Source organism: Phyllosticta citribraziliensis (assembly GCF_038025025.1).
Source record: "Phyllosticta citribraziliensis strain CPC 17464 chromosome Unknown J3D65scaffold_5, whole genome shotgun sequence".
NCBI classification, from domain to species: domain Eukaryota; kingdom Fungi; phylum Ascomycota; class Dothideomycetes; order Botryosphaeriales; family Phyllostictaceae; genus Phyllosticta; species Phyllosticta citribraziliensis.
The window spans coordinates 621549-646338 of record NW_027117342.1 but is presented as its reverse complement, the minus strand read 5'-3'; the positions used below and the strand labels follow the sequence as shown (position 1 = coordinate 646338).

Genomic DNA, 24790 nt, shown 5'->3' with positions numbered 1-24790 from the left:
GCGCGACAGGCCACGAGTGGACGGACGGAATGGCCGCGTTTCCAGCTCCGGTGGCTCCTCTCCTCACTTCACCGAGGCCTACGGTATGATCACGGCAAGTCTCCCACTCGCTGACAACTGACAGTTCAAGGCCGTGGTGGACCTGCGCTCGAAACGACAGAGGCCGCAATTTCAGCAGAGGTGCCGTGGCGGTGCCCGGGCTCGTTCGTTTCATCAAAACGTCGCGATCAGCGCCGCGCGCCGCTCCATCAAGACATTGTTACCCCCTTCCAAAATAGGAGAAGAGGCTCGACTCGAATCCAATCCAGTCCCGGCAGGCCGAGGACTCTTCAGCGACACCAGATCCAAGACAACAAATCATTTCTCTCGCAGGGTGCCCCGCCACGCCTAAACTGATGCCGACCTGCCTGAGCTGGCTGCCGCTCCTTGCCTGACCCCCGCTACCTGGCACCTGGCACCTGGCACCTGGCACCTGGCACCAGCCAGTCCCCGTCGCCGACAACAATTAGCAGCAGCCCAACCTTCGCCAGCAGCTGCGACTGGACGCTCACCACTCGCTCGCTCCCGCCCTCTCCGCGCTGCTTTCACCAAAGGAACATGGCCTGCTTCCTCGTTTAGATCTCGCCCGCCCCAGTCACCCCATTCCACCCCATCGCCAGTCCACCCGGACCCCTCATCTTACACACCATCACCATGTCTCTCGCCAGAGGCATCCAGTCGGCCCTCTTCTACTACCTCTCTTGCGCTCCATGCACCGGCTATGCCTTTCAGCGTCGACGCAGAAAACAAGCACGGCGGGACCGCGCCGAGAAGCGCGCCTTGACCCTGGACCAGCCCGACATGTACCGTCAGCCCGACATTTCCTCCACAAACCCGCACTGGAACGAAGAAATCGCCCTCGGCCCTGGTCCTCCAACCCGCGGGAAGAACAAAAAAGGTCCGCGCAAGACGGCAACCACTGGCACCCAAAGTTCGACCGGCAGCTACACGAATAGCGATCCCGGCGCTGCAATCCGTTGCGCTACGTCACCGACGGCCTCCGAGTCGACATTGAACGACGAATATTGGAGCAAACGACAGAGGGACGACGAGGACGCATGGGCTTCGGAAACACTGAGTTCAAGAGGAGGGCCCGCGAGGCAACCAAGTAGCGCCGGATCATCAGCTGGTCTTGTGGTCCTGGGAAGACCGAGCACTGGACGCTCGGCGAGCGACAGTTATTACCACCCTCGCGCCCCACCAGTCAATGACTACCATCCTCCAGTCGTCAGCGCACTATCCCCAAATGTCGGCGACAACCATTGGATGTTGAGGCCTCCTCCGAGCGCCAAGGTCATGTCAGGCAAGTCCAGGTCCATCCGAAGCCGCAGTGGCAGTACCACGAGCAGTCGACCAGACACTAGTCTGCAGAGGGAAATGAGCCACAGACAGATTGAGGAGAGATTGAAAAGAGGAGAAACGCCCGACAGGCCGTCCGTCTCGAGAGGAAACTCCTTCACCACCATCACCAACGAAAAGTATACCAAGGCCCGGAAAGCCTCCACTTCTTCAGTCACGCTAAACAAAGCCAGTTTGGAACGACCATCGATTGCCGAGGATTCGGACACTTCGGAAGGCAGCATTCACGGCCGGCATGATTCTGGAAATCCATTGGTTTCAATATCGGGCAACGCTGGAGCTGGATCAACCACCAAGGTATCACAATCCCGGACACCCCCTTGTGCCATTCACTCAGGAGACTCGGAATTAGAACGACCCGCCCCACCTGTTAGAGCCTCCACCGACCTTAAAAAATCCGTTCGATACAAAGAAAATATCCACGAGATAGTGCGACCCAAGACGGTCTCGAAGCCCGCCCCATTGATGGTCCGCGACAGCTCGCTCAACCTGCTGCAAGAGCTCGTGTCTCCAGGCGCACTGCTCAACTCCCAGTTTGTCAAATCTCCTACGCTTGAAGCCCGAATAAAGTTGCCCCCAATCAACTCCATCGAGGAGCTTCAACTGAGGTCACTCAGTCCTTGGTTTCCCAGTGATGACTACATGGCAGCCTCTTCAGACTCCGAGTCATCCAGGGACCTGCGCTCTAGATGGAGCATGGACATTTAGCCATACCGGCGCGATATTTCCTACTTATGATTTTACCAGCCTGTCGTTTCGGTGGTTTTTTACTAGACTTTTCAGCGAATTGGTGTTGTGCATAGCATGTTTGGCGTTGTTGGGTTCATTCAAGCCGCAAGACGGTATGACGACCAGTTGCATACAATCGGGTGTTTTATTCTGTCATTACCTTTTATTCATTCTACAAATTTGGCACGGAGGATTGGGGATTGTGGATTGGATTGCGTATTAGCGTAGGATGGCCAACAAGCAAAGATTTTCTGATACCAAAACTTGATGAAGCACAGTTGGTGACGTACCTCTGCTGCACAGCGCCCTGATCGACATCCTCTCAGCCCTACGTGCGGCACGGCACGCGCCAAGAGCCGCGCCACCGCGGTTCCGTCGCGTCAGACCCGTTGACGGAGCTTGACATTGCCGCAACGTTGACTACCGCAATACTACACCACACTACTGCACACTCCAAACACCTGTCTCCGCGCCAACGTCAATCGACAACGTCAGCCACGGCAACGCTCGCCCACACGCACCACCGACGGTGCAGAGGCACAGCCCTCACCCCAACACTTGGCCAACCAGCATGGCCTCGCTCCCGGGCCTCACACTCCCCGGCCTCTCGTTGACGCCAAACCCGTCGAGCACGCCTGGCAGCGCTGCACCGGCAGCTGGCACCGCGCCCTCGGGCGAGCCGCGCACCATCACATTGTCGCCAAAGACGGAATTCCGGTTCGAAGTGTCGCACTCGTCGACGCTGTCAATCAAGCTGGCCAGCGGGACGGCGGAGCTGTTTGGGACGGAGCTGGCATGCAACGCCAAAGAGCCGTACCTCTTCCGCGGGTACAAGGGCGCAGTGTACACGTGGCACGGATGCAGGCTGCAGGTCGAGGGCGAGACGGAGAGCGAGTACGTGGCCGAGGAGACGCCAATGGTCGAGTACGCCAACGTCGGCTTCGCGGTCGAAGCGATGAGGGCGCGCGTCGAGGCGGCGGACCAGCAAAGAGGAGGCGGCGCGTCTGGGTTGGACAAGCCAATGGGCCCGCGCGTGCTCGTCGTGGGGCCCGAGGATGCGGGCAAGACCAGCCTGGTCAAGATTCTGACTGCCTACGCCGTCAAGATGGGCCGCCAGCCCGTTGCTGTCAATTTGGATCCGCGGCAGGGCATGCTCACGGTGCCTGGCGCGCTGTCGGCGGCGGCCATGGCGTCGATTCTTGACGTCGAGGAGGGCTGGGGCAGCAGTCCCATCAACGGGCCCAGTCCCGTCCCCGTCAAGATGCCGCTCGTCTACCACTTCGGGCTGGGTGCGCCGGACGACAATGCGAAGCTGTATCGTGGGTTGGTGACACGCATGGCGCTGGCTGTGACGAGCCGGATGAGTGAGGATGACGAGGCGAGGCGTGCCGGCTGCATCATTGACACGCCGGGTGCGCTGAGCGTCGACAAGAAGGGCATCTACGAGCATATCCAACACATTGTCTCGGAGTTTTCAGGTGCGCATCACACCAACATCCCCCACCCACCCAACCAACCCGCTAACACCACACAGTCACCGCAATCCTCGTCCTCGGCTCCGAACGCCTCTACAGCGACCTCTCCCGACGCTTCGCCAAACAGTCGGCCCCGTCATCCATGGACAACGACGCCGTGCACGTCGTCAAGCTCGACAAGTCCGGCGGCTGCGTCGACCGCGACGCCGCCTTCAGCCGCGCCATGCGGCTCGCGCAAATCCGCTCCTACTTCTTCGGCCACGGCCCGACGACGCTGTCGCCGCACACGCACCGGGTCGACTTTTCCGCGCTGCCGCTGTGGCGCGTCGTCGACGCCGGCGCCGCCCGCCAGAGCAGGCAGTTGGCGGCGAGCTTGATGCCCGGCGGCGCGGACGATGCCGCCAGCGATATGACGCCCGTCTCGCTGCCCTCGGCGGAGGCTGGCAACGCTCCGGCAGCGAAAAGGGCGCAGCAGGGCCCGGCGTTGCCGGGCTCGCTGTTTGAGCGCGAGCGCCCGTCGCTGCAGCTCGTCAACGCGCTCGTGGCTGTCAAGGCGGCCGAGCCGGGCGAGAGCAACCAGGACCGTCTGCGCGATGCCAGCGTGCTGGGGTACGTGTACGTGGCGGATGTGGACGAGGCGAAGGGGCAGGTGAGGGTGTTGGCGCCCATGGGGGGAACGGTACCGCTGAGGGCCATGACTGTGGGGAGCTGGCCAGAGGACGCGGTGGGTCTTGTGGGATGAGCTGGTGTGGTGGCGGGAAAGGAGGGTTGGCGGCTGATTGAGTGATGATGCATTGGGGTGACCGGGCATGGCATGACATGGCATGGCGTTTGACTGCGAGACTGGGCGTGCACAGCACATGTTTAAAAGGCTTTCCTTCCTTCCATTGGTTCAAAAGACATCAACTACTTCTTCCCATCCTGCCACACCTCGACACGTTATTCCGCTCACGGCTTCAAGAGCAACTTGCCCGTCGTCTTGCGTCCCTCGATGTCTTGATGCGCCCTAGCGACTTCTTGCAGCGGATACGTCTCGTGGATGCGCACATCCAGCTTGTTCTGCTCGATAAACGCCCACAGCTCCTGCGCGTAGTGCTCGGCTTCGTCGCGCGTGGCGATGTAGTTGAACAGCGTGGGGCGCAGGAGCTTGATGTTTTTGGCGGAGAGGCGGCTATGCACACGCGACGTCAGGGGTCAGGAGTAAGATGGAAAGGAAGTTCAGGGGGAAGGGGGAGGGGAAACGTACGCAATCGTAACCGGCGGCACCGCGCCGCTCGCATTGCCAAAACTGACCATGCTCCCCTTGCGCGCCAGCGCCTCCAGACTCGCATCGAACGTCGCCTTGCCCACGCCATCGAACACGGCCACGACGCCCTTGCCCCCCGTGACCTCCTTGACCTTGCGCACAACCGCGTCCTGCCCCTCGGGCCCCGCGTAGTTGACCAGCACCTCGGCGCCCGCCGCGCGCGCCAGCTCCAGCTTCTCGCTCGACGACGCCGTCGCGACGGTGTGCGCGCCGACCGCCGCCAGCAGCTGGCACAGCCAGAGTCCGACGCCGCCGGCGGCCGCGTGCACGAGCACCCAGTCGCCGCGCTGCACGGGGTGCGCGTCGCGGATCAGGGTCAGCGCGGTGAGGCCCTGCAGGATGGCGGCGGCGCCGGTGGCGGGCGAGATGGAGGGCGGCAGCTTGAGCACGTGGGTCGGCGGCACGGCCGTGTATTCGGCGTAGGCGGACGTGCCCATGTAGACGACTTTGTCGCCGGGGGAGAGGGATGGGAGCGCGGGCGAGGTGGTGAGGAGGGTGCCGGCGGCTTCGCGGCCGAGGATGTAGGGGAACGAGGGCGCGGGGTAGAGGCCGGTGCGGAAGTAGCTGGGGCGTGTTAGCTGGGTTGTCTGCTACATCAGGGGGAGTGTTGGGGGTAGAGAAGGGGTTGTGGCGCCCTCAATGGCATGAAGAGGGAGTGGTGATGCGGACGGAGAATCTCACGTATCAATATAATTGATGCCAATGACCTCGTTCTTAACCAACACCTCACCGTCCTTGGGCGTCGGCAGCGGCAAATCAGTGCGATACTGCAGCACCTCGGTGCCGCCCGTCTTCTCAATAATGACGCCCTTCATCGTCTGCGGCAGGTTGCTGGTGGTAGTCGCCATGGTACGAATGCTCCAAATACGGCCGAGTGGTTGCAATTGGTTTCGCAGAGCAGATAGGCGCATGCAGGCTGCGCGGTACAGACGGATTGGTGATGTGGAGGCAGTCGTGAGGCGTGGCAGCGTTCTGAAGGACATTGACTGAGAGAGTGATGGAGAGGTGGTTTGTCAGTCGGTTGTCAAAGGCGCGGAATAGCCCCGCACTCGTCTTTGGTTAAACCCTCACTTGATGCCATCGGCTGCCCTCTCACGTCATGCGGGGCTTATATCCGCTCCGCAATAGGAAGCGGAAGCGTCCGAGTCGGAAGCAGTTTCTAAGCAACGCCAACGTGCAACTCATGGGTACTTTCACGTCAGCAGTGGAATATGATCGAATGAACATGACACAGACATCTGACCAAGCATTGCTCCTCCAGCAAACCCCTTTTCAAAAGAAAGAAATACATGTGCTGACGGCATACCAACATCAAAGCACCCCCGCACCCTGGTCTGCACGGTTTGCACGCTAGCAATTAAGCTTTAAACCAAAAGGCTTATGTCTTTTATTACAACCACCCATGTGCTATACACACCCCAGCTGAATGTCCCGCTGAATTGTCCATTGAATCGAATGCAAATCCCCGCCAAAAAGACCCGCCAAAAATCTCATACAGAGTGAAAGACTTCCAAATCCAATGCAGAGTGAAATCCAATGCGGAGAAGGACTGCCAAATCTCATGCAGAGTGAAATCTCATGCAGTGAATCCAATGCGGAAAGACTGCAAATCCGCGGAATGGCTCCTGCCGCGCCAAATCTAAAAGCCCAGAAGAAAAACAGGTCGTCACGGAAGCATGTTCGTTAATTTCAATCGCCACGCTCCATGTCTAGCAAAGCAGGACGGCCAGGATACCGGCAAAGACGAGAGCACCCGTGCTCTGGACACCAATCTTGCCTGCAGCACCCTCGGCCGAAGAAGAAGCCTTGGAGCTCGAGCTAGTGCTGGTGCCAGTGGTGCTCTTGTCGGCGGTGGAGCCGTCGTCGAGGTTGGTTCCGCTGGGAGTGTTGGCCTCGCCACTCTTGACCTCCTTGATGGACAGACCGCTGACTTCCTTGCCGCTGGTGCTGTAGACCTTGAAGGGAACAGAAGTCTCGGAAACGTCCTTGATCTTGCCAACGTTGGCATTCGAGAGACCATTCTTGATCATGTCCGAGGCCTTGGAGGGAGTCGAGGGCAGGTCAAAGTCGGCACCAAAGCTGGACGAGTCGATCAAGCTCTTGGCGCACTTGGGAGGGTCAATGGCCGTGGCAGACGAGCTCGTGGACTGGATGAGGGTCGTGTTGAGCTTGTTGAACTGCGACTGGAGGTTGTTGAAGTCGGTCCTGAGGGTGACGGTGCCATTGTCGTTGATGATGACGAGACCGTAGTCATTGTCCTCCTGGCTCCACTCGTAGACCAGACCACCGCTGATCGAAGTCATCTGCTCGCCGTACAGGGCTTGCACCTCGTCAAAGACACGGGGCTTGACCTCGTTGCAGCCGTACTCGGAAAAGAAGACGGGAATGCTCGAGTTTTGGAACATGTCGACAATCTTGTTGTAGCCCGAAGAAGTGAAGGTGGCATCACCACCGCACCACGAGTACGAGTTGAGGCCGAAAAAGTCGGAGCGGGACATGTCGTTGTCGTCGCCGTCAATGGCGCACTGGAGGTACTCCCAAGTGTCCTCGAGGACGCTCTGGACCTGGGCAGCAGAGTAACCGACGGGGATGGTGCGGTCGGCGTTGTTCTTGATGTAGTTCTTGAGGTCACGCTGGACGGCGCGAATGTAGACCGGGTTGTCCTTGGCAGAGTCCTCGTCGTTGATGAGTTCGTTGGCACCGAAGAAGCCGAGAGTGTTGGGGTAGTTCTTGAAGGCCTCGACCATCTTGAAGATGCGCTCGAGGTAGCTGGCAGTGTAGGAGCTGGAGGGGTCCGCCCTGTTGATGCTGCCGCCAGAGGTGGGAGCGTTGACGTCGAGCATCATGTAGATACCAACGTAGTTGAAGATGGAAGCACAGTCGTCGTGGTCGCCATCGGGGTCGACGTTGTAGATGCGGACCGTGTTGATGCCGAGCTGCTGCATAATGGCAGCATCACGCAGACAGGCAGTGCCGTTGGTCAAGGGGTCCTCCTTGGAGGCCTCGCTGTAGCCAGAGGATCCACCGGGTTGGTAGCTGGGTTTGTTAGCATGGATCGCGTGGACGAGGCGGATCTACGTACTCGACGCCCATGATGTACATGCGCTTGTTGGTCTTGGTGTCGACAAAGTCCTGGCCCTGGACCTCGACCGTGTTGACGGCCAGGGCAGAGCCGGCCAGGAGAGTGCCCAGCGGCAAGAGGTAGTTGAGAAGCATGGTTGTGATCAGAGAATGGAGAGGGTCGGCGTGGAGGTGATGTCAGTTGGTAGGCTAAGGCAAGGCAGGTCGCAAGGACCAGAACGAGTGGCTTGGTTGAAAGGAGTGGACGACGACAGTCGGATGGACGGTGTTGGAAAAGAGAGGACAAGGGCCAGGGCAGAAAGCAGGATCTGGGTATTATAGCATCTGATCCGTCATGGAGGCGGCGGCATGGACATGGGGCAATAACAGCAGGCGCCAATCAGTGCGTGGCACAGACCCGGCCGTCGTGAATTGACGTCTGCCCTGAGCGCCGGCGGCTGCGGCTGCTCCCCACAGACGCTGTGCTGTGCGGACCCCTTCCTACCAACCGAAATTGCGCCCCTGCCAAGGCTCAGGTTCAGATGTTTCGCATTTCTTTGTGATGCCATGTCTTGTTTGGTGTTGTGATGGCCATGGATCTGAATGTTCTTCGTGCCTTGTTTCCCACTCGCCAACCTACGTGCACTCCTGCTCCTGCTCCTGCCCCTGACCCTGGACTCGACGCTCGACCAGACCGAGCCATGGATTCCAACTTGGCGTGCTGAGATTCTCTGTGGAGATGGCCCAGAGGTGATTAAACTTGTGCACTGTGCACCGTGTGTGCTTGTGCAAGCGGCGAGTGCAGGTTTGGTTCGCTACGGGCTTACTCCGGCACCACCCCTGTCTCGACTCCTCTGTCCGTCCATTATGCATAACTCTTCAAGCCCCTGATGTCTCTATACGGACATCAGGCGTACTTGCGGAGCTCCTCGTATATTTGCCTCCGGTACGGACGACTATCGAACCTCTCTTGGCCTTGGGCCGTTGGCAATCCTCGGCCGTTGGCAATCCTCGGCATCAAGACTCAACACTCAAGCAAGACTTTAGGGGCTGGAAAATGTCGGTCCAAAGTTCACTGGCCTCGCCAATGGTGTACGTCAGAGACACATCTGCCATGCCCGCGCTCTCTGTCCCCGCCATGTTCTCGACCTGGCTTATGACGTTCTCCAACCCCAGTGCTTTGCCTGTGGCTTGCGTCGCTCCCGCCTCCAGCGCCACGTGCACAATGTGGATGTGGAAATGATGGTACGTTGGTTGATCTGGATGATCAAAATTAGCCCTACACGAGACTCAGCCCTAGCGTGGTGCCAACTTACAATGGACGTAAAGTTTGAGTTGATCCTTTTCCAGCTCGGGATACAACTTGACCGTGGCTTCCAACAGTTTCTCGCGCATGTGCTTCAGCCAAGTAACGTGCCGCTTTTGCAGGTCTCTCACGGACCAAATGTCTCTGCGTTCGACGAGTCCGAGGAGATGCAGGCTGGTCATGGTTTTCCGGTCCCAATTGCTAGACAGTGAGAAATGTCGCAAAAGGTCAAGGTCAACTTACAGGTCTGGTAGCACAAGAAAACCCTCCTCTCCATGCTCTCTATAAAAGACGTCTTCTTGCTCGGTCCGGCCCTCGATGATGTTGAATATCCAATCCAGTCGTCCTTCTCCCCGTTGCTTCTCGATATACGGCCGCACGTGATCTTTGTAGATCTCAGGGGTCTCAGATACGAGCCGAATTCCTTGCTGAGAGTACTTTTTGATGTGCTTCTCGGTGCAAGGATGAATTAGGTTCAACTTGAGATCAGCGGGCTGATTGGAGCTGTTGGAGTCGGAAGCGGCCCGCGCCAGGAACCAAAAATAAATGTCATTGGCACCGAGGTTCTGGACGTTGGAGACGGAAGCATTGAAATTCTCAAGGTGATTGGCCTGGATGGAAAAGGCCGCCCGCTCAGCAATGAGAATGGCAGGTTTGGATTGGATTGATCCGAGCAAGGAAATGCGACGGCCCGCCTGGTCTACTCACTCGTCAGTCTGGCTGGGTACATTTGAGCAGAGGACAGGACCTTGGTTAAGAAGTCGCTCCAACCGGAATTGTGGAATCAACGCCTCGGCTTCAGAAGTTGAAAGGGCCATGATGATGATGACGATGACGGCAGTCTGCAGAGTTGAGAGCAGAGTACATGACCGGTACGTGCGCATATCCCGTCCCCGTCCCGTCGGCCACGCGACGCGTAGCGCGCCAACCTTACCTAAGCTGAGCGTCATAGCTGGTGCCCAGACAACCATCTCGTCATCTTCAACACCTCTCCTTGACACCGGACTCCTCAATACCAGGATCATTCCACGCCTCAAGCTTCCATTTCAATATCCATCACCGTTGCCGTCTCAATGCCTCCCAAGCGCGCGACTCCAGTCCAGGGCAAGCAGGCCACACTCGCGTTCCATGGCTCGTCAAACAAAGTTACCAAACCAGGAAAACCTTCCAACGACAAGTCCAAGCTCGACCACATCAAGCGCGAGACTGCTCTGTCCAGCCCTCATTTCCAAGATGAAGAGAAGCTCACCGAACGCGACAATGCCCAGACGCAGAACATCCCACAATTGACACCCGAAGAAAAAGAGGCCAGCCAAGTCTCCGACGCACAAATCAAAAAGTATTGGAGGACGAAGGAAGAGGCGAGACTCGCTCAGCGGGTGCACCAAGAAGGTCTGACTATTCATGAAAAGGTGCTGCGGGAATTCGACACGACGGGGAACTTTGGAGTATGTCGCAACCATCTACTACGTTGCTAGTGGCTAACAGTATAGCCTTGCATCGGCATTTCGCGCCAAAAGCGCTGGAAGCGTGCGCAACGTCTTGGTCTCAAGCCTCCAATCGAAGTCTTGGCGGTCCTCATCAAGGAGGGTCGCGACAATGCCAGGGTCCAGCGTGCTCATGTCGACGAGCTGATGGCCTCTCGCTTTGCCGATGATTGACGAGACGACGATTGACGATAAATGACGACAGCGACAACGGTGTGTGATTTTTTACTTTTCCATTGCTTCGTTGCTTCATTGCTTCATGCTTCATACTTCATGCTTCATGTCCACTTCATCCCTAGCTCGGCGGGCGCACGGCAGAAGCAGAGGGCACAGTGAGGGCGTCGGGCGCATCTAGATTACATGGCCGAGGAAACACAAAATCTGATTGGCGCCTACAAGTCGGGGACATGTCCTGGAAAAAGGGCGGGATGATCTAGTTTAATAAGGACACGGTAAGGCAAGGTCGCAGCGCTAGTCGGGCTGTCAGGCTTCATGGCGCACCCTGGCCGGCATTGCTTAGTAGCGTTATCATCCACGGTAGTTTTTGCGAATTCAAACAGAATCCAAACGTCACCTCTGCCATATTAACCTCATTTCCATCTCCACGTCGCGCGTTCTAGCCAGGAACATTGCGGAGGCGGAACACACCGAAGCTGGGGAGAATATCCCTGCTGTCTACGACGGGAGCCACCTCTCGGCCGCACGCAATCAACCTGCCACGACTTTACCACACCTTCGACCTCCATCCTGCTCCCATCTCGCCCCATATTCCACCCGCCGTGCTATCCGTCCTTGCGCGCCACTGTCTGCCGTTCGTTTTGGGGGCGGCCGGTCCTAAGACTCCGGCAGGTGGTTGTCCACGCTCGCTCCATGTTACCTCTTCATGGCACAATGTACCGTCACGGCTTCGCCAACGGCAACGCCGGCTACAGTCCTGGGAGCTCGGGAACATTCCAAATAGAACCTCACAAGTGCGCAAATATTCCTTCCAATCCAAAACTCGGGCATGCTGACGACCTCGCCAGATTCCAACCGCGCTCGCAACCCGCATTACGCAGACGGAGACAGCTCTTTTTCCGCATCGGCCTCGTCCTGGGCCTCGTTGCTCTATCCCTATTCCTCTTTTCGTCGTCCTTTCGAGCAAGCGTGCTTCCCGCCCTTACACTTGGCCTGTACTCTTCAGCTCCCGAGTTCCAGCTGCAAACCGTCCGGTACTACGACCTCAACAACGTACAAGGAACCGCGCGCGGATGGGAGAGGGAGGAGAGGATACTGTTGTGCGCACCGTTGCGCGATGCGGCGCCGCATCTCCCCATGTTCTTTTCGCATCTCCGGAACCTTACCTACCCCCACAACTACATTGATTTGGCCTTTTTGGTTGGAGACTCCAAGGACAACACCCTCGAGCTCCTCTCCGACTTGTTGCAGGAATTGCAAATCAATGATGATCCGTCGCAGCAATTCGGCGAGATTTCCATCATGGAAAAGGACTTTGGCCAAAAGGTCAACCAGGATGTGGAAAGTAGACATGGCTTTGCCGCTCAAGCCTCGCGACGCAAGTCAATGGCTCAGGCGCGCAATTGGTTGTTGAGCGCAGCCATGCGTCCGACGCACAGCTGGGTCTATTGGCGCGATGTGGATGTGGAGACTGCCCCGTTTACAATTTTGGAGGATCTCATGCGCCACAACAAGGACATCATCGTGCCCAGTAAGTTACTCGTTCGAATCAAAGTGTCCTCTAACGCCACCAGATGTCTGGAGACCGCTACCCGATTGGCTTGGAGGTGAGCAACCGTATGACCTCAACTCGTGGCAAGAGTCCGAGACTGCTCTTGCGCTTGCCGATACTTTGGACGAAGACGCCGTCATTGTCGAAGGCTATGCAGAATACGCCACGTGGCGTCCGCATCTTGCCTACCTTCGCGACCCGTATGGAGATCCGGATATGGAAATGGAGATTGATGGAGTTGGTGGTGTGAGCATCCTGGCAAAAGCCAAAGTCTTTCGCGCCGGGGTGCATTTTCCTGCCTTTTCTTTTGAGAAGCACGCAGAGACTGAAGGTTTTGGAAAGGTAAGCTCCATGACAACACACGCAAACTTCAATCTAACGTGAGTAGATGGCCAAAAGAATGGGCTTCTCTGTCGTGGGCCTGCCGCACTATACCATCTGGCATCTTTACGAGCCCAGTGTGGACGACATTCGACACATGGAGGAGATGGAGCAAGAGCGATTGGCAAAGGAAAAGGAGGAAAAGGAAAAGGAGGAACAAGCACAAAGACTCAAAGACACCTTTGAGAATCCTGGAGATCAATGGGACAAGGACAAAGCCGATATTCGCGACATGGCCAAGAAGGAATACATGGACGGTGAAAAGGCCAAAAGCGAAAACGAAAAATCCAACGACTCGGCAGATACCTCATTGAAAGAGGCACTCGAGGAATCCAAAAAGGCAGCAGCTGCAGAAGATCAGGCCAAGGCGGATGCCGGGACCAAAAAGGTTGAAAAGCAAAAGACCATTGCGGACAACAGAGGGGAATTTTCTCAGGAAGAGACGGTGGAGACTCAAACCAAGCAACCTGCTCGGTGAGTGATCCAACGAACCACACGACTTGCGCTTACATGTATAGATCTGAACCGGAAAGTAGTGGCTCGCAGGTCAAGGAGGTCAAGGAGGTCAAAGAGGTCAAAGAGGTCAAAGATCCCCTCGACTGAACTGGCGGTGTCGAGATTTAGTTCAAATATTGCAATTGCAGCAGCATAGTACACTTCATCTTGTTCGATGGCATTGCTGTGTGCGGCATCCATCTCAATCATTGGCAAGCAGGACGGCAACGCAGGAGTTGGGACGTTGCTGAAATCAGACCCGCCTTTGTGCGAGCATGATTTGAGGTTATTCAATTTGTTTTGGACCTGGCGTCGTGGATGGATGGTGGGGATTGTATATACGAGTTAGACTCGAGGTGACAAGCAAGTAGAATGTATTCCGTATGTGGACATGCAGTTCGAGTGATGGTCAGTCTTGGCGCGGCGGGCGGAGGAGGCCAGGTGTCGACGCAAAGCAAATGCGCAATGTGGTTGGACAGAATGTCAGCTCCCGCAGCTCCACCGCAGACACGCGCGACACTCCAACACCTCAATCACACCTCAGTCCACTACTCGCCGTGCAACCTCCCAGTCGTCTCCCGGTCATGGGAATGTGAGCTCGACCGCCTGAAGGACGGGACCGACAGACCCACGCTCTTTTGTTCTCCCGGAAGCCCACCGCCACCATGAGCGCCGACAGCTTGACCGCGGACTCTTACATCCACGCATCGCAGGAGCTCCAGCAAAGCACCATGCCGGAATTCCACCCGCGCACCCGCGCCATATCGGCCTCGATTGACCCCATCGCCCTCGTCGTGACCGAGTGCATCACCGTCACCTCGGCCATGCGCAAACACGCGCGGTGGGCGCAGTCGTCCGTGTCGGCCATCCTCGGGGGCGGCGCCGCAAAGCCGCTCGCCATACAACGAATCGAAAGGGGCGAGCGAAACGCCGCGAGCATAAAGCTGGGCACTGGCGAGGATGCTTTGGCGGGGAGATGGGGCCTCCGCGGGAAGAAGGGGAGGAGCATGCAGGACAATCCGCTCATGTCGGCCTTTACACGTTTGCGGAGTGACCTCAAGGGCTGCAAAGGCAAGTACAACGAGAATGTTTTGTGACTGTGGTTGACGGTGATAGACATTCACACTTTTGACACGCCCGCTTTGGTCCACCCGTTTCTCCAAGTCATACGTTCGTCCTCTACGTCCGCCCCGATTACCTCCTTGGCCCTGATTGCCATTACCAAGTTTCTTTCCTACAACATCATTGGCAGAGATTCTCCCCGGCTGAATTCGGCCATGCAGCTGCTATCCTCTGCCATTACACATTGCCGCTTCGAAGCGACCGACACGGCGGCAGACGAAATTGTGCTGCTGCGAATACTGAAGCTCATGGAGCTCATGATTTCTGGTCCAGCTGGAGACGTGCTGAGCGATGAGAGCGTCTGCGAAATGATGGAGACGGGATTGAGCATGTGCTGTCAGGTCCGCCTCTCCGAAGTACTGCGGAGGTCTGCCGAAATTGCCATGGTCACCATGTGCCAGGTGATTTTTGAACGCTTAAAACACTTGGAGATTGAGGCTGGGCAGGATCCGGCAGCCCTGGAGGAGAGCACAAAAGACGACATGGACGCGGTCAAGATGGATCCGAATACCACGGGGTCTTTGGGGTTGCCTGGGAGCAGACCAGAGGCGTCGCGATCTTCGTCGAGTCTGGAAAAGATTGCCGAGGGTGGTGACGATTCTGGTCCCAATGCCAACACCAGCCAGCTGGATCTCACCAGGTCCTCCGAGGAAGAGGACGAGGTTGTCGTCAAACCGTACTCGCTTCCTTCGATTCGAGAGCTGTTCCGCGTGCTGGTGGACCTCTTGAATCCTGAGGACCGACAACACAACGACACTATGCGAATCATGGCCTTGCGGATCGTGGATGTGGCGCTCGAAGTTGCAGGACCGTCAATCGCAAGCCATCCGAGCCTGGTATCACTCGCCAAAGATACCCTCTGTCGCCATCTGTTCCAGCTTGTCCGTTCAGAAAATATCGCCGTTCTCAACGAGTCTCTCAGAGTTGCCTACACCCTCCTGGCGACTTGTAGAGGCGTCCTCAAGCTTCAGCAAGAGCTTTTTCTCTCCTACGTAGTCGCATGTCTCTTCCCCAAGGTCGACATTCCGCAAGAACCGGGCATCGATCCTGCACTTTACGAGGGTGTTCCACAATCTCCCAGTCTTGTCAAGCCATCACCGTCATCCGGATCAAACAGTGGCCGCTCAACACCTGTCCCTGTCAAGGATAGGCAAAGACTTGGGTTGGAAGGCGGCTCGAGAAAACCCGACGCCAGAGAGGCCATGGTCGAAAGCGTCGGAGCACTCTGCAGAATACCTTCATTCCTGGTCGAACTTTTCATCAACTACGATTGCGACATTGATCGTAGTGACTTGTGCATGGACATGGTCGGTCTTCTTTCGCGCAACGCATTTCCGGATTCTGCAACTTGGAGCACGACAAATGTTCCGCCGTTGTGTCTTGATGCACTGTTGGGTTACATTCAAATCATTGCTGATAGACTGGAAGATGAGCCGAGCATCGAGGGGTACCCTGCTCTGGAAGACCTGCGGATGCAGCGGGCTCAGAAAAAGGTCATTATTCGCGGAGCAAAGAAGTTTAACGAGAATCCCAAGGCTGGCATTGCTTTCTTGGCGTCCCAAGGCATCATCAAAAACCCATCGGACCCTCTCGCCGTTGCTTCATTCATCAGAGGAACCTCCAGGCTGGACAAGAAGATTGTGGGAGAATTCATTTCCAAAAAATCAAACGAGGGCATACTGGCGGCGTTTATGGAGTCGTTTGACTTTGCAGGCAAGCGTGTTGACGAGGCTTTGCGAGAGCTTCTCAACACGTTTCGTCTGCCGGGAGAGTCGCAGCTGATTGAGAGGATTGTGACTGAATTTGCGGAAAAGTATTGCGCAAGCGCAACACCGGAAGGCATTGCGGAACAGGACGCCGTCTATGTCTTGACGTATGCCATCATCATGCTGAACACTGACCAGCACAATCCCAACCTCAAGTCGCAGAAGCGCATGTCCTTGGAAGACTTTTCGCGCAATTTGCGTGGCGTCAACGGCGGCAAGGATTTTGAGCCCGAGTATTTGGAGGCCATTTACAACTCGATCAAGACAAGGGAAATCATCCTCCCCGAGGAGCATGACAACAAGCACGCATATGATCATGCGTGGAAAGAATTGCAGATGAAGGTCTTTTCGGCAACGGATCTCGTCATTTGCGACACCAACCTGTTCGATGCAGACATGTTTGCTGCGACGTGGCGGCCAATCCTCGCGACGCTCTCCTACGTCTTCATGTCGGCGTCGGATGATGCCGTCTTTTCCAGAGTCGTCACTGGATTCTATCAGTGTGCGCAAGTTGCTGCAAAGCATGGTCTCACCGACTGTCTGGATCGCATCGTCTTTTCTCTCAGCTCAATCAGCACACTGGCACCTGAAATGCCGCCGAGTACCACGTTGAATACCGAGGTCCAGGCGGACAAGAAGAGCGAAAAGATCATGGTCAGCGAGACTGCTGTGCGGTTTGGCCGTGACGATCGCGCTCAGCTTGCCACAGTCCTCCTCTTTCGCATCGTCAACGGCAACGAAGCATGCATCCGCGATGGATGGGGCCATCTCGTCCGCGTCATGGTCAACTTGTTCATCAACTCTCTCATTCCCTCGTCACTGACCTACATGCCCAACGCCCTCGAAATTTCTCCGATTCCCCTCCAACCTCCTGCTCAAGTCATCGACCGCGAACAAAGACAAAACGAGACCAGTCTGTTTTCGACGTTTACAAGCTCGATATTCAGTTTTGCAAGCGACGAGCCGCCCGAGCCGAGCGAGGCTGAGATCGAGTATACTCTTTGTACAGTGGATTGCATACATGCCTGCGATTTTCCAGAGATTCTCCATCACATTAGCTGCATGCCCATCGAGGCCCTTCATTCTCTCGTCGACACTCTACTTTCTCAGCTGCCCGAGGACTCGTCGCCTCGCGTCATTGTCGTCAGGCCTGAGTTGCCCGCACCAAGTCCTGTGAGACCAAATGGCAACAAGGCCAAGCCCAAGGGGCCCGTTTATGACCCCTCGCTGGTTTTTGCATTGGAGTTGGCAACTCTTCTCGTTTTGAGGGATGCCGAGACAGTTGAAAGATTGGGCAAGGACGTTGCCGATGCTTTGCAAAGCCTCGTCCGCGACTACAGCAACATCCATCCCCTGACATTGTCGAGGTCCGTGTATTACCTGTTGAGATTGTTGCGCGCCAGCAACGATTACGACTTCATCCGCGCTCCCGTCATTCTCCACAGCTTTGCCGGTTTCGATCAAGAAACACTCAAGCAAGTCGCTCCTCATCTGCTCAAGGGTCTTTTGGACTGCATCAACGGGCCCGTCAGCCTTCGAAACGAGTTGATCAATTCTCCGGACTTTTGGTCTGTGCTCCGCGCCCTGCATACCCTGCCAGAGGCGGCAGGCGACGTTTTCCGAATCATGGAGAATCTGACTTCGTCTGCTCCGCCCGGCATCTCGGCTGATAATTATGAGGCTTCAATTGCGTTGCTCAATGACTTTGCCACTGCTGGAAGTTCTGGTGCGGCGGAGCAGCAGAGATTGGATGCTGCTGCGACGCGAAAGGGTGCTAAACCCAAGAGGAAAGCACAGTAAGTTTGGATATCTGATTCGTGGCGTTGCTAAGACGTGTCTAGGACCAACGAGGTCGTGTCTCGCGGATCCAATGCAATGGTCATTGTCTTCAGGCTGACCAGCCGCGTCCCTTCTTTCATTCAACAGTCTCAACTCGAGACCAACGAGGGTAGGATTCCATTGCCACGGTAGTAGTATCCGCTGACAGTATTAGCCTGGAATGCCTACTGGTCACCCATCTTCCACTGCCTCACAACGCAATGCCTTAACCCGTGCCGCGAAATCCGGCACCAGGCGCTCACTTCGCTGCAGCGCACGCTCCTATCCAACGACCTGGCATCGCCGGATCACAAGGAATGGACCAAGATCTTTGGCGAGGTGCTCTTCCCGCTCATCAACCAGCTGCTGAAGCCTGAAATCTACCAGAGCGATCCGGGCGGCATGGGCGAGACGCGAGTCCAGGTGGCAACGCTGCTCTGCAAAATATTCCTGCATTACCTCGTGGCATTGTCTGAGTGGGATGGCATGCTCGACCTGTGGCTCAAGATTCTGAGCATCATGGACCGCCTCATGCATAGCGGGCAAGGCGACAACCTGGTGCGTACCCCAACCCAACCCAGCCCCATCGCCAAACCTTCCAAACCCCCAAACATAGACAAATATCATTGGCGATCCACCGCTGACACCTGAACAGGAAGAATCCGTCCCCGAGTCACTCAAAAACATCCTGCTCGTCATGTCGAGCGGCGGGTACCTCGTCCCGCCCGACCAAAAGCCCGACCAGGCCGAGCTGTGGAACGAGACGTGGAGCCGACTCGACCGCTTCCTGCCGAACCTCTTGCCCGAGCTGTTCCCCGAGGAGGCCGCCAAGCCTCGTGAGCCCGTCTCGCGGAGGAGTAGCGCGAAGCCGCCGGGTGCCGAGCAGCAGCAGCAGCCGCCACCGCCAGAAAAGCAGCAGCAGCAGGCTGGCGGAGAGGCGGCAGCAGAGGGTGAGCAGGTGGTGGATGAAAAGGAAAAGGAAAAGGAAAAGGCGGAGCGCGTGGAGGAGCCGAAGGCTGAGACGCGCGCCGAGGATGTAGATTAAGCGTGCTGCTTGTTTGGTGTGGGCCTCGTCGTCGCAAGGGGTGTTGGGACATGTCACGGAATGATAGAAAGGCGGCGGCATTGCTTGCGTACGCGCGCGCGTGGCTGAGATCCGGATTGCTTGAAGTATCTATATCTCGTCCATTTTTTGTCTGGTGTCCTAGAGCAAAGAAAGCACGTTCGGTTTGCCGTCGTTCGTCGGCTGTCTGGTGGTCATCTTTGCAACTTGTTCTTGTCTTTGGGGTCTATTTTCACTGCGGGTGATGGGTCGGATCGGATCCGGCGTAGAGTAGAGGTGTCGTTTGATTGGTCGGTTGCGCCTGCTGGGAGGTAGGAAGTGCTCTTTTTGCATAGATCGAGGTGGAGGCGTGTGAGACGAGAGAGAGGAGAGATGGTGAAAATGGTTTGTGGTGCGCAGTGAGGTGAGTGAGTGGTCGAATGCATCTTTTGCTAAAGTGCGGGTTTGTGTGTATAATATTTGTCGACTCCTTTTCTTTATTTTCGAGGTCTTTTTTGGATCTGTATAACGTAAATACCGCAACGTCTTTGACTTTGGTTTCTCTGTCCTATGTTTTTCCGTGCAGTCTAGTCTATGTCTTCTCCTATCTTTCGCTGTTGTGTTGTCGCCGGCTTTCTCTTGGTAGCCTCGAACACACATCTACCTGTGGAGTTGCGAGATGCATTGACCGCACTTCTTTGATGTTTTGTACCGCGGATAGACGGCTGCGGACGAGGTGATAGGTCGGCGGAGCAGTCGAACAGGGCACATGGTATCGAAGATCTCTCGAACGAGGTTGACGACCTGCCTACCCAGGTATCGACCTACCTGATCAGGAGTTACGAGAAAAGAGACGGACGACTTGAGGGAAGGTGATAGGCCCCTGAAGTTGTCACTTCTTGAACTTTCCCGACCTATCCGTCCCTCATTACAAGTCAACTAGAAATTCTTCCGCGCACAATTGGACCCGGATCTTGAAGAAAGACGTAAAAGAAGTCGACGGCTGCAACGCGCAACATGCTCCGGCCCGGGAGCCGAAGGGGACGTTGTTCGGCAGAGGTAAAGCCGCCTATCGCCAGCCAGCCCACGGACATGCATCTGACGATCTGCAACTCGCTTGGTCCCCACGCAATCTCCGCGCCGCCTCTCGACGTCGCGCGTTTGGTGCTGTTTCGAAACGTCTCGTTGGCACATCACGCTGCTCACACTCCGCGTGGGCTAGTCACAGCAGAAAGCCGAAGCCGCTACGTGCGGGCAACAGCAAAAGCAGCGCCATAACCGACAACGAGCCAGACGTGTTTGGCAGGAGCTTCTGTTTGCCATGATGCGCGACGGGGGATGGGCATGGGCGGTCGGCCTTATAGTCGAGAGCTTGTCTCGGATTGTTGCTGATTGACACAGGCTGGTCGGTCCCCTTTTCTTGCCTGTTTCCCTTGCGCGTCTCTTGCTCGCTTCTGCTGGTGTTTGTTTCTGCTGGCCTGATATTGTCCGTGTGTCGCATAACATCTATTTCGGCGTCTGCTGCTGCTGTGCGGACGTACTGCCTACTGGGGACGCGTCGCCTATAAGCGTTTTGTTCCAAAGTACAAGACCTCTGCCTTCTCCTACAGCTTTCGAGACCGTCTCCTTTCCGACTCGCCAACATTTGGACCGGACTCACCTTTACTCCCGGATCCTGCAACAATAGCATCAACATCAAGATGCTTGCCAAAATATTTCTGCCAGTCATGGCAGCCATTGGCAGCGCTGCTGCCTTTTACAAGGGCCACGATATCTCCTCTGCCGGCTACATGGAAACGGATCAGGGCGCCAACTGGAACTCGGCGTCGGGCTCAGCCTCGACCATCGAGGCCATTCTAGGAGCGGGCGGTATGGACAGCGTGCGTCTGCGGTAAGTCAAGAAAACTATCAAAAGAAATAAATCTAACGTTTACAGCCTCTGGACTGGAACTGAATACGGCCTCGACTACACGCTGGAACTGGCCCAACGCTTCTCCAAGCAGGGATACTCCATTTTCCTCGACATGCACTTCAGCGACACGTGGGCGGATCCGTCCAACCAAGCAATCCCATCTAGCTGGTCGAGCAGCTCGGTCGACTCGCTGGCATCCGACGTGCGCTCGTACGTCAAGTCGACGCTGCAGTCCTTCTCCGACGGCGGCGTCGACATTGCCATTCTATCCCTGGGCAACGAGATCCCGTCGGGCATGCTGTTCCCGCTGGGGCAAATCGACAACGACGACTTCAGCGGCTTCGCGACGCTGTGGTCTGCGGCGCGCGCGGGCGTGTCGGACGCCGTCAGCGCGGGCGTTAACCAGCCCGAGGTCATGATCCACCTCAACAACGGGTGGGACACGGCGACGGTGCAGTGGTTCTTCCAGGGCCTGTTCGACGAGGGCACCGTGGCGACGTCCGACGTCGACGCCATCGGCCTGTCCTTCTACCCCTTCTACGGCACCGACGCCACGCTCGACAACCTCGGCTCCACCCTGTCTTGGCTCGAGTCGACCTACACCGACACCAGCGTCTACGTCGCCGAGACCGACTGGCCCGTCAGCTGCGACGGCGTCACCCTCTCTGCCGACTACCCCGTCTCGGCCGAGGGCCAGACACAGTGGGTTCAGGCCATCGTCGAGCAGCTGCAGGCCGTCAGCAACGGTGCGGGCATCTTCTACTGGGAGCCCGGCTTCATCAACAACACGGGTCTGGGCAGCGACTGCGACTCGGCCATCATGTTTGACGTTAACTGGGATGACTGGCCGACGACGTACGCCACCGCTCTCTCGTCGGCTTCCATGTACTCGTCGTAGACAAAGGGGTGATGGGACATGGCTGGCCGTGTGCAATCGTATTTCTTGTGTAGAACTTTTCCGTGTCGAGTCCATATTAAATTCTTGAAACCCGCGTGCTAGCACCAATCAGCAGCTTTGAAAGAAAATACGCGTGCGTTCGTAGCGCTGGTATCCGCAACCTTCCAACTGGAACGCCAAACAAAAACAACCCACTCATCCTTTCCCACCCTCGCGCTGTCTATATCGTAGTATTCGTCCGCGCTCCATGACCATCGACGTAGTAGCCCTTGCCAAACGCGCCCTTGCCAAACGCGCCCTTGCCTCTCGAGCCGCTCCTCGAATGCAAGATCAGCTCCTCGGAGCCACCGTCGTCGTCCACCAGATCTATCCCGCCCGCGTCGTGCTGCTTCTCCGAGTGCATCGACACCGTGTGCGTCAGCTTGATGCCCGTGTCGGGAGGCGGCGGCAACGTCGCGCGTCCGTACCGCCCGTCGGCGCCGCCGCTGGCTCGCCCGGCAAAGACCTCATACTGGCCATCATCGTAGTGCGGACGCATGCGCAGGTGCTCAGCATCCGACGCCGACGACGCCGACGAGTCTTTGTCCAGCGACGACGCGGCGGGCGACGCGCCCGCCATGCACCGGCCCATGCCCATGCCCATGCCGCTGCTGAGCGAGCTGAGGCGGCGGCTGTTCGACTGCCGCGACGACGAGTGCGAGTGGTGCGAGCTGCTGATGTTCTGGAACGGGTACTCGGCGGCGTGCGGGCGGGACCACTGTCGGCGCGACGAAGTTGCGCGGCTGTACGCAGAGCCCTCGAGGCCCTCGCCCGACGACGAGTGCGCTTCAATTGTGTCGGAGAACCAGCGCGGGAAGATGCGCTGCATGACGGGCTTGAGCGTCGGGAGGCAGCCGCACACGACGCCGAAGTTGCCTTCGCCGCCGATGATGCACCACAGCTCGGCGGTTTGCCAGAAGGGGTCGTTCGATTTGAAGTATTTGTTCAGGCTGTAGGCGCGGAGTGCCCCTGCTAGGCATCCCCTATTCGTTGCGTCAGTCACGCCAGCTTTTCTTTGTGCGAGATGGACTCACAGGCATCCGAAGCCAAATGTTATTACCAGCCCGATTCGTCGATGGAGAGGGAGTTGTATGCGCCATAGTATCCTCAAGGGCCAGAGGAAAACCAAAAAGTCGGTGGCGCTGTTGAAAAATGCTTGAAAAAGGAGGATGAATTTGAGATCGATGCATTTGTCTTTTTGTTTGTCCAACATCCAAAACGCTGACATGGGTCTATTGCGAGATTAGCGAACCGCAGATGTCTAAAGCCATGATTTACTCACCGACAAGCGACTGCCAAAACGACCAAAAAGGCCACAAACCATGCACTCTGGCTGATTATCATGGCCCAGCAAAACCACTGGTTGGTTCGAGTGGGAAAAAGTCTTAGATATGAAAGGCAAAGGGAAACTGTAACGGTCAGCTGTGGTTTTTGCCCAGAATAGATAATCTTACCTTTTGTTATGGCAAGACTAGGAACAAAAAGCCCTTGAACTGGTCAGTAGAGAAGCCGACTGGGAATTTCATGACCTACAATACGTCGCAAAATCAATCTACAAGAGTCAGATTGAGAATTTAGATATCAGGGAAAAGCTTACCTTCCCCCATGGATAAATCCACTCGGCAGGAACATCCCATGTGTGGTATCCAGACCCATACAGAGTTGAAAAACATCCCAAAAAGTCAACCCCTAATATCAGAACCTGAACAGGTCAACATCCATTTCTCTCAACTTTCACAGTACTTACTCCTGAAAGCACCATCAACCAGTCATCCCAACCCAAGGCATGATTCGACTTGCGCAAAATCTTGGACAAGATCCGCCCCATACAAAACACCGTCACCATAAAGGCTTGCGGTATCAGAATGCCTAGAATCAGGGGGATTCTGGTGGGTGGGTTGATGTAGTTGGGTTCTGGCCATAGTTCCGGATGTAGGTTGCCAATCAGCGTCGACATTGGCAGCGGCCGGCAGAAGAGTCCTGCAGCTAGGCCCCTGGGCAAGGGAGCTGCCGTTTACCAGAGGACTGGGTAGGAGGAAAGGGCCCTTGGACTTGGAGGACTGAAGAGATGGAAAAAGCAAGGAGAGAGCCGGATCAAGAAGGATTCGAGAAGCATGGATTGGGCGGAACCCGGCATATTAGGCGAGGGTTCGATGACAGAGGTCGAGTTGGAGAGGCCCTGTCGGAAGAGGCGAGCGGGCGGAAGAGACGAGGACTGTACGCACGCTGAACAGCCACTCTTAGGCCACAGAGTACGAAGGCAAAGCGAGCGAGGGTAGGGAACATGTTCCGCGGAAGACGTCTGTCCAAGCCGAGGGAGGCCAAAAGACTGTTAATTCGCCATGGTGATGTGAGGTCCACCCACCTGCGACAGATGGATATGAGGTTCGAGATCTATGGCGTTTAGGCAAACCCTGGTACGCAATGGTCAGCACAGGCGTTGTGGCTCGCCTAGATGCAAGGACTTGAGAAAAGGCCCGCGAACAGGTTCATAGCTCTTTCGTCTCCTTTAGAGACCCTGAAATCCTGATGGACATGTGTTCAAGCTTGACTTTGAGATGTAGAATCCGGGAGATTTGCAAAGATGGACAGCAGATCACGGAAAGTCTAAGTCTAAACAAGCCACGGATGCGGTAGCGGTGATAGGTCGTATGAAGACGAGGGGAAGCGCAACGGGCGGACAGAGCCACACAGCGAGTCAACTCAACGGCTGTGGACTAAAAGTAGCATAGAAGAAGCGAGTGGGCCACCACGCGAGAAAAACGCTCCGAAGCATCCACCACTTCTGCTTTAGGCGAGCAGCGTGAGGACGTTGACGTACGACGAA

General features: G+C 56.5%; 10 protein-coding genes across 10 annotated transcripts; 6 read left to right on the top strand and 4 right to left on the bottom strand.

The window, feature by feature from the left end:
* Nucleotides 1-453: 453 nt before the first annotated feature.
* J3D65DRAFT_321841 (uncharacterized protein) lies at nucleotides 454-2200 on the top strand. The gene has a single exon (XM_066795347.1). The coding sequence runs from the start codon at nucleotides 694-696 to the stop codon at nucleotides 2104-2106; it is 1413 nt and encodes a 470-aa protein (XP_066655948.1). The 5' UTR covers nucleotides 454-693; the 3' UTR covers nucleotides 2107-2200.
* Nucleotides 2201-2547: 347 nt separating this feature from the next.
* J3D65DRAFT_621450 (Pre-mRNA cleavage complex II protein Clp1-domain-containing protein) lies at nucleotides 2548-4528 on the top strand. The gene is made up of 2 exons (XM_066799964.1): nucleotides 2548-3605; nucleotides 3662-4528. Exons 1-2 carry the CDS (start codon nucleotides 2699-2701, stop codon nucleotides 4342-4344), a joined length of 1590 nt encoding a protein of 529 aa, XP_066655947.1. The 5' UTR covers nucleotides 2548-2698; the 3' UTR covers nucleotides 4345-4528.
* Nucleotides 4454-6025, bottom strand: J3D65DRAFT_621446 (uncharacterized protein). Its single transcript, XM_066799963.1, has 3 exons — nucleotides 5590-6025; nucleotides 4849-5472; nucleotides 4454-4773 (listed from the first exon to the last, which is right to left on the bottom strand). The coding sequence occupies exons 1-3, from the start codon at nucleotides 5889-5891 to the stop codon at nucleotides 4551-4553; spliced, it is 1149 nt and encodes a 382-aa protein (XP_066655946.1). The 5' UTR covers nucleotides 5892-6025; the 3' UTR covers nucleotides 4454-4550.
* Nucleotides 6026-6123: 98 nt separating this feature from the next.
* On the bottom strand, nucleotides 6124-8317 carry J3D65DRAFT_621443 (Glucanosyltransferase-domain-containing protein). The gene is made up of 2 exons (XM_066799962.1): nucleotides 7991-8317; nucleotides 6124-7944 (listed from the first exon to the last, which is right to left on the bottom strand). The coding sequence occupies exons 1-2, from the start codon at nucleotides 8122-8124 to the stop codon at nucleotides 6618-6620; spliced, it is 1461 nt and encodes a 486-aa protein (XP_066655945.1). The 5' UTR covers nucleotides 8125-8317; the 3' UTR covers nucleotides 6124-6617.
* A 668-nt stretch (nucleotides 8318-8985) lies between these two features.
* Nucleotides 8986-10092, bottom strand: J3D65DRAFT_666965 (HIT-like domain-containing protein; the record flags this gene model as incomplete). The annotated part of the gene is made up of 4 exons (XM_066802978.1): nucleotides 8986-9227; nucleotides 9285-9475; nucleotides 9518-9974; nucleotides 10023-10092. 4 exons carry the CDS (start codon nucleotides 10090-10092, stop codon nucleotides 8986-8988), a joined length of 960 nt encoding a protein of 319 aa, XP_066655944.1.
* J3D65DRAFT_676347 (DNA polymerase delta, subunit 4-domain-containing protein) lies at nucleotides 10079-11301 on the top strand. Its single transcript, XM_066803607.1, has 3 exons — nucleotides 10079-10146; nucleotides 10227-10722; nucleotides 10768-11301. The coding sequence occupies exons 2-3, from the start codon at nucleotides 10348-10350 to the stop codon at nucleotides 10933-10935; spliced, it is 543 nt and encodes a 180-aa protein (XP_066655943.1). The 5' UTR covers nucleotides 10079-10146; nucleotides 10227-10347; the 3' UTR covers nucleotides 10936-11301.
* Nucleotides 11302-13755, top strand: J3D65DRAFT_621433 (mannan polymerase II complex ANP1 subunit). Its single transcript, XM_066799961.1, has 5 exons — nucleotides 11302-11732; nucleotides 11787-12469; nucleotides 12513-12832; nucleotides 12879-13345; nucleotides 13390-13755. The coding sequence occupies exons 1-5, from the start codon at nucleotides 11632-11634 to the stop codon at nucleotides 13472-13474; spliced, it is 1656 nt and encodes a 551-aa protein (XP_066655942.1). The 5' UTR covers nucleotides 11302-11631; the 3' UTR covers nucleotides 13475-13755.
* A 118-nt stretch (nucleotides 13756-13873) lies between these two features.
* Nucleotides 13874-19197, top strand: J3D65DRAFT_321622 (uncharacterized protein). The gene is made up of 5 exons (XM_066795345.1): nucleotides 13874-14437; nucleotides 14483-18050; nucleotides 18096-18202; nucleotides 18248-18630; nucleotides 18728-19197. The coding sequence occupies exons 1-5, from the start codon at nucleotides 14032-14034 to the stop codon at nucleotides 19115-19117; spliced, it is 4854 nt and encodes a 1617-aa protein (XP_066655941.1). The 5' UTR covers nucleotides 13874-14031; the 3' UTR covers nucleotides 19118-19197.
* A 1644-nt stretch (nucleotides 19198-20841) lies between these two features.
* J3D65DRAFT_645405 (family 53 glycosyl hydrolase) lies at nucleotides 20842-21924 on the top strand (the record flags this gene model as incomplete). The annotated part of the gene is made up of 2 exons (XM_066802211.1): nucleotides 20842-21005; nucleotides 21051-21924. The coding sequence occupies 2 exons, from the start codon at nucleotides 20842-20844 to the stop codon at nucleotides 21922-21924; spliced, it is 1038 nt and encodes a 345-aa protein (XP_066655940.1).
* Nucleotides 21925-22034: 110 nt separating this feature from the next.
* Nucleotides 22035-24061, bottom strand: J3D65DRAFT_321489 (uncharacterized protein). Its single transcript, XM_066795343.1, has 7 exons — nucleotides 23711-24061; nucleotides 23561-23665; nucleotides 23497-23515; nucleotides 23418-23450; nucleotides 23246-23372; nucleotides 22998-23195; nucleotides 22035-22946 (listed from the first exon to the last, which is right to left on the bottom strand). The coding sequence occupies exons 1-7, from the start codon at nucleotides 23918-23920 to the stop codon at nucleotides 22145-22147; spliced, it is 1494 nt and encodes a 497-aa protein (XP_066655939.1). The 5' UTR covers nucleotides 23921-24061; the 3' UTR covers nucleotides 22035-22144.
* Between the last annotated feature and the right edge of the window lie 729 nt (nucleotides 24062-24790).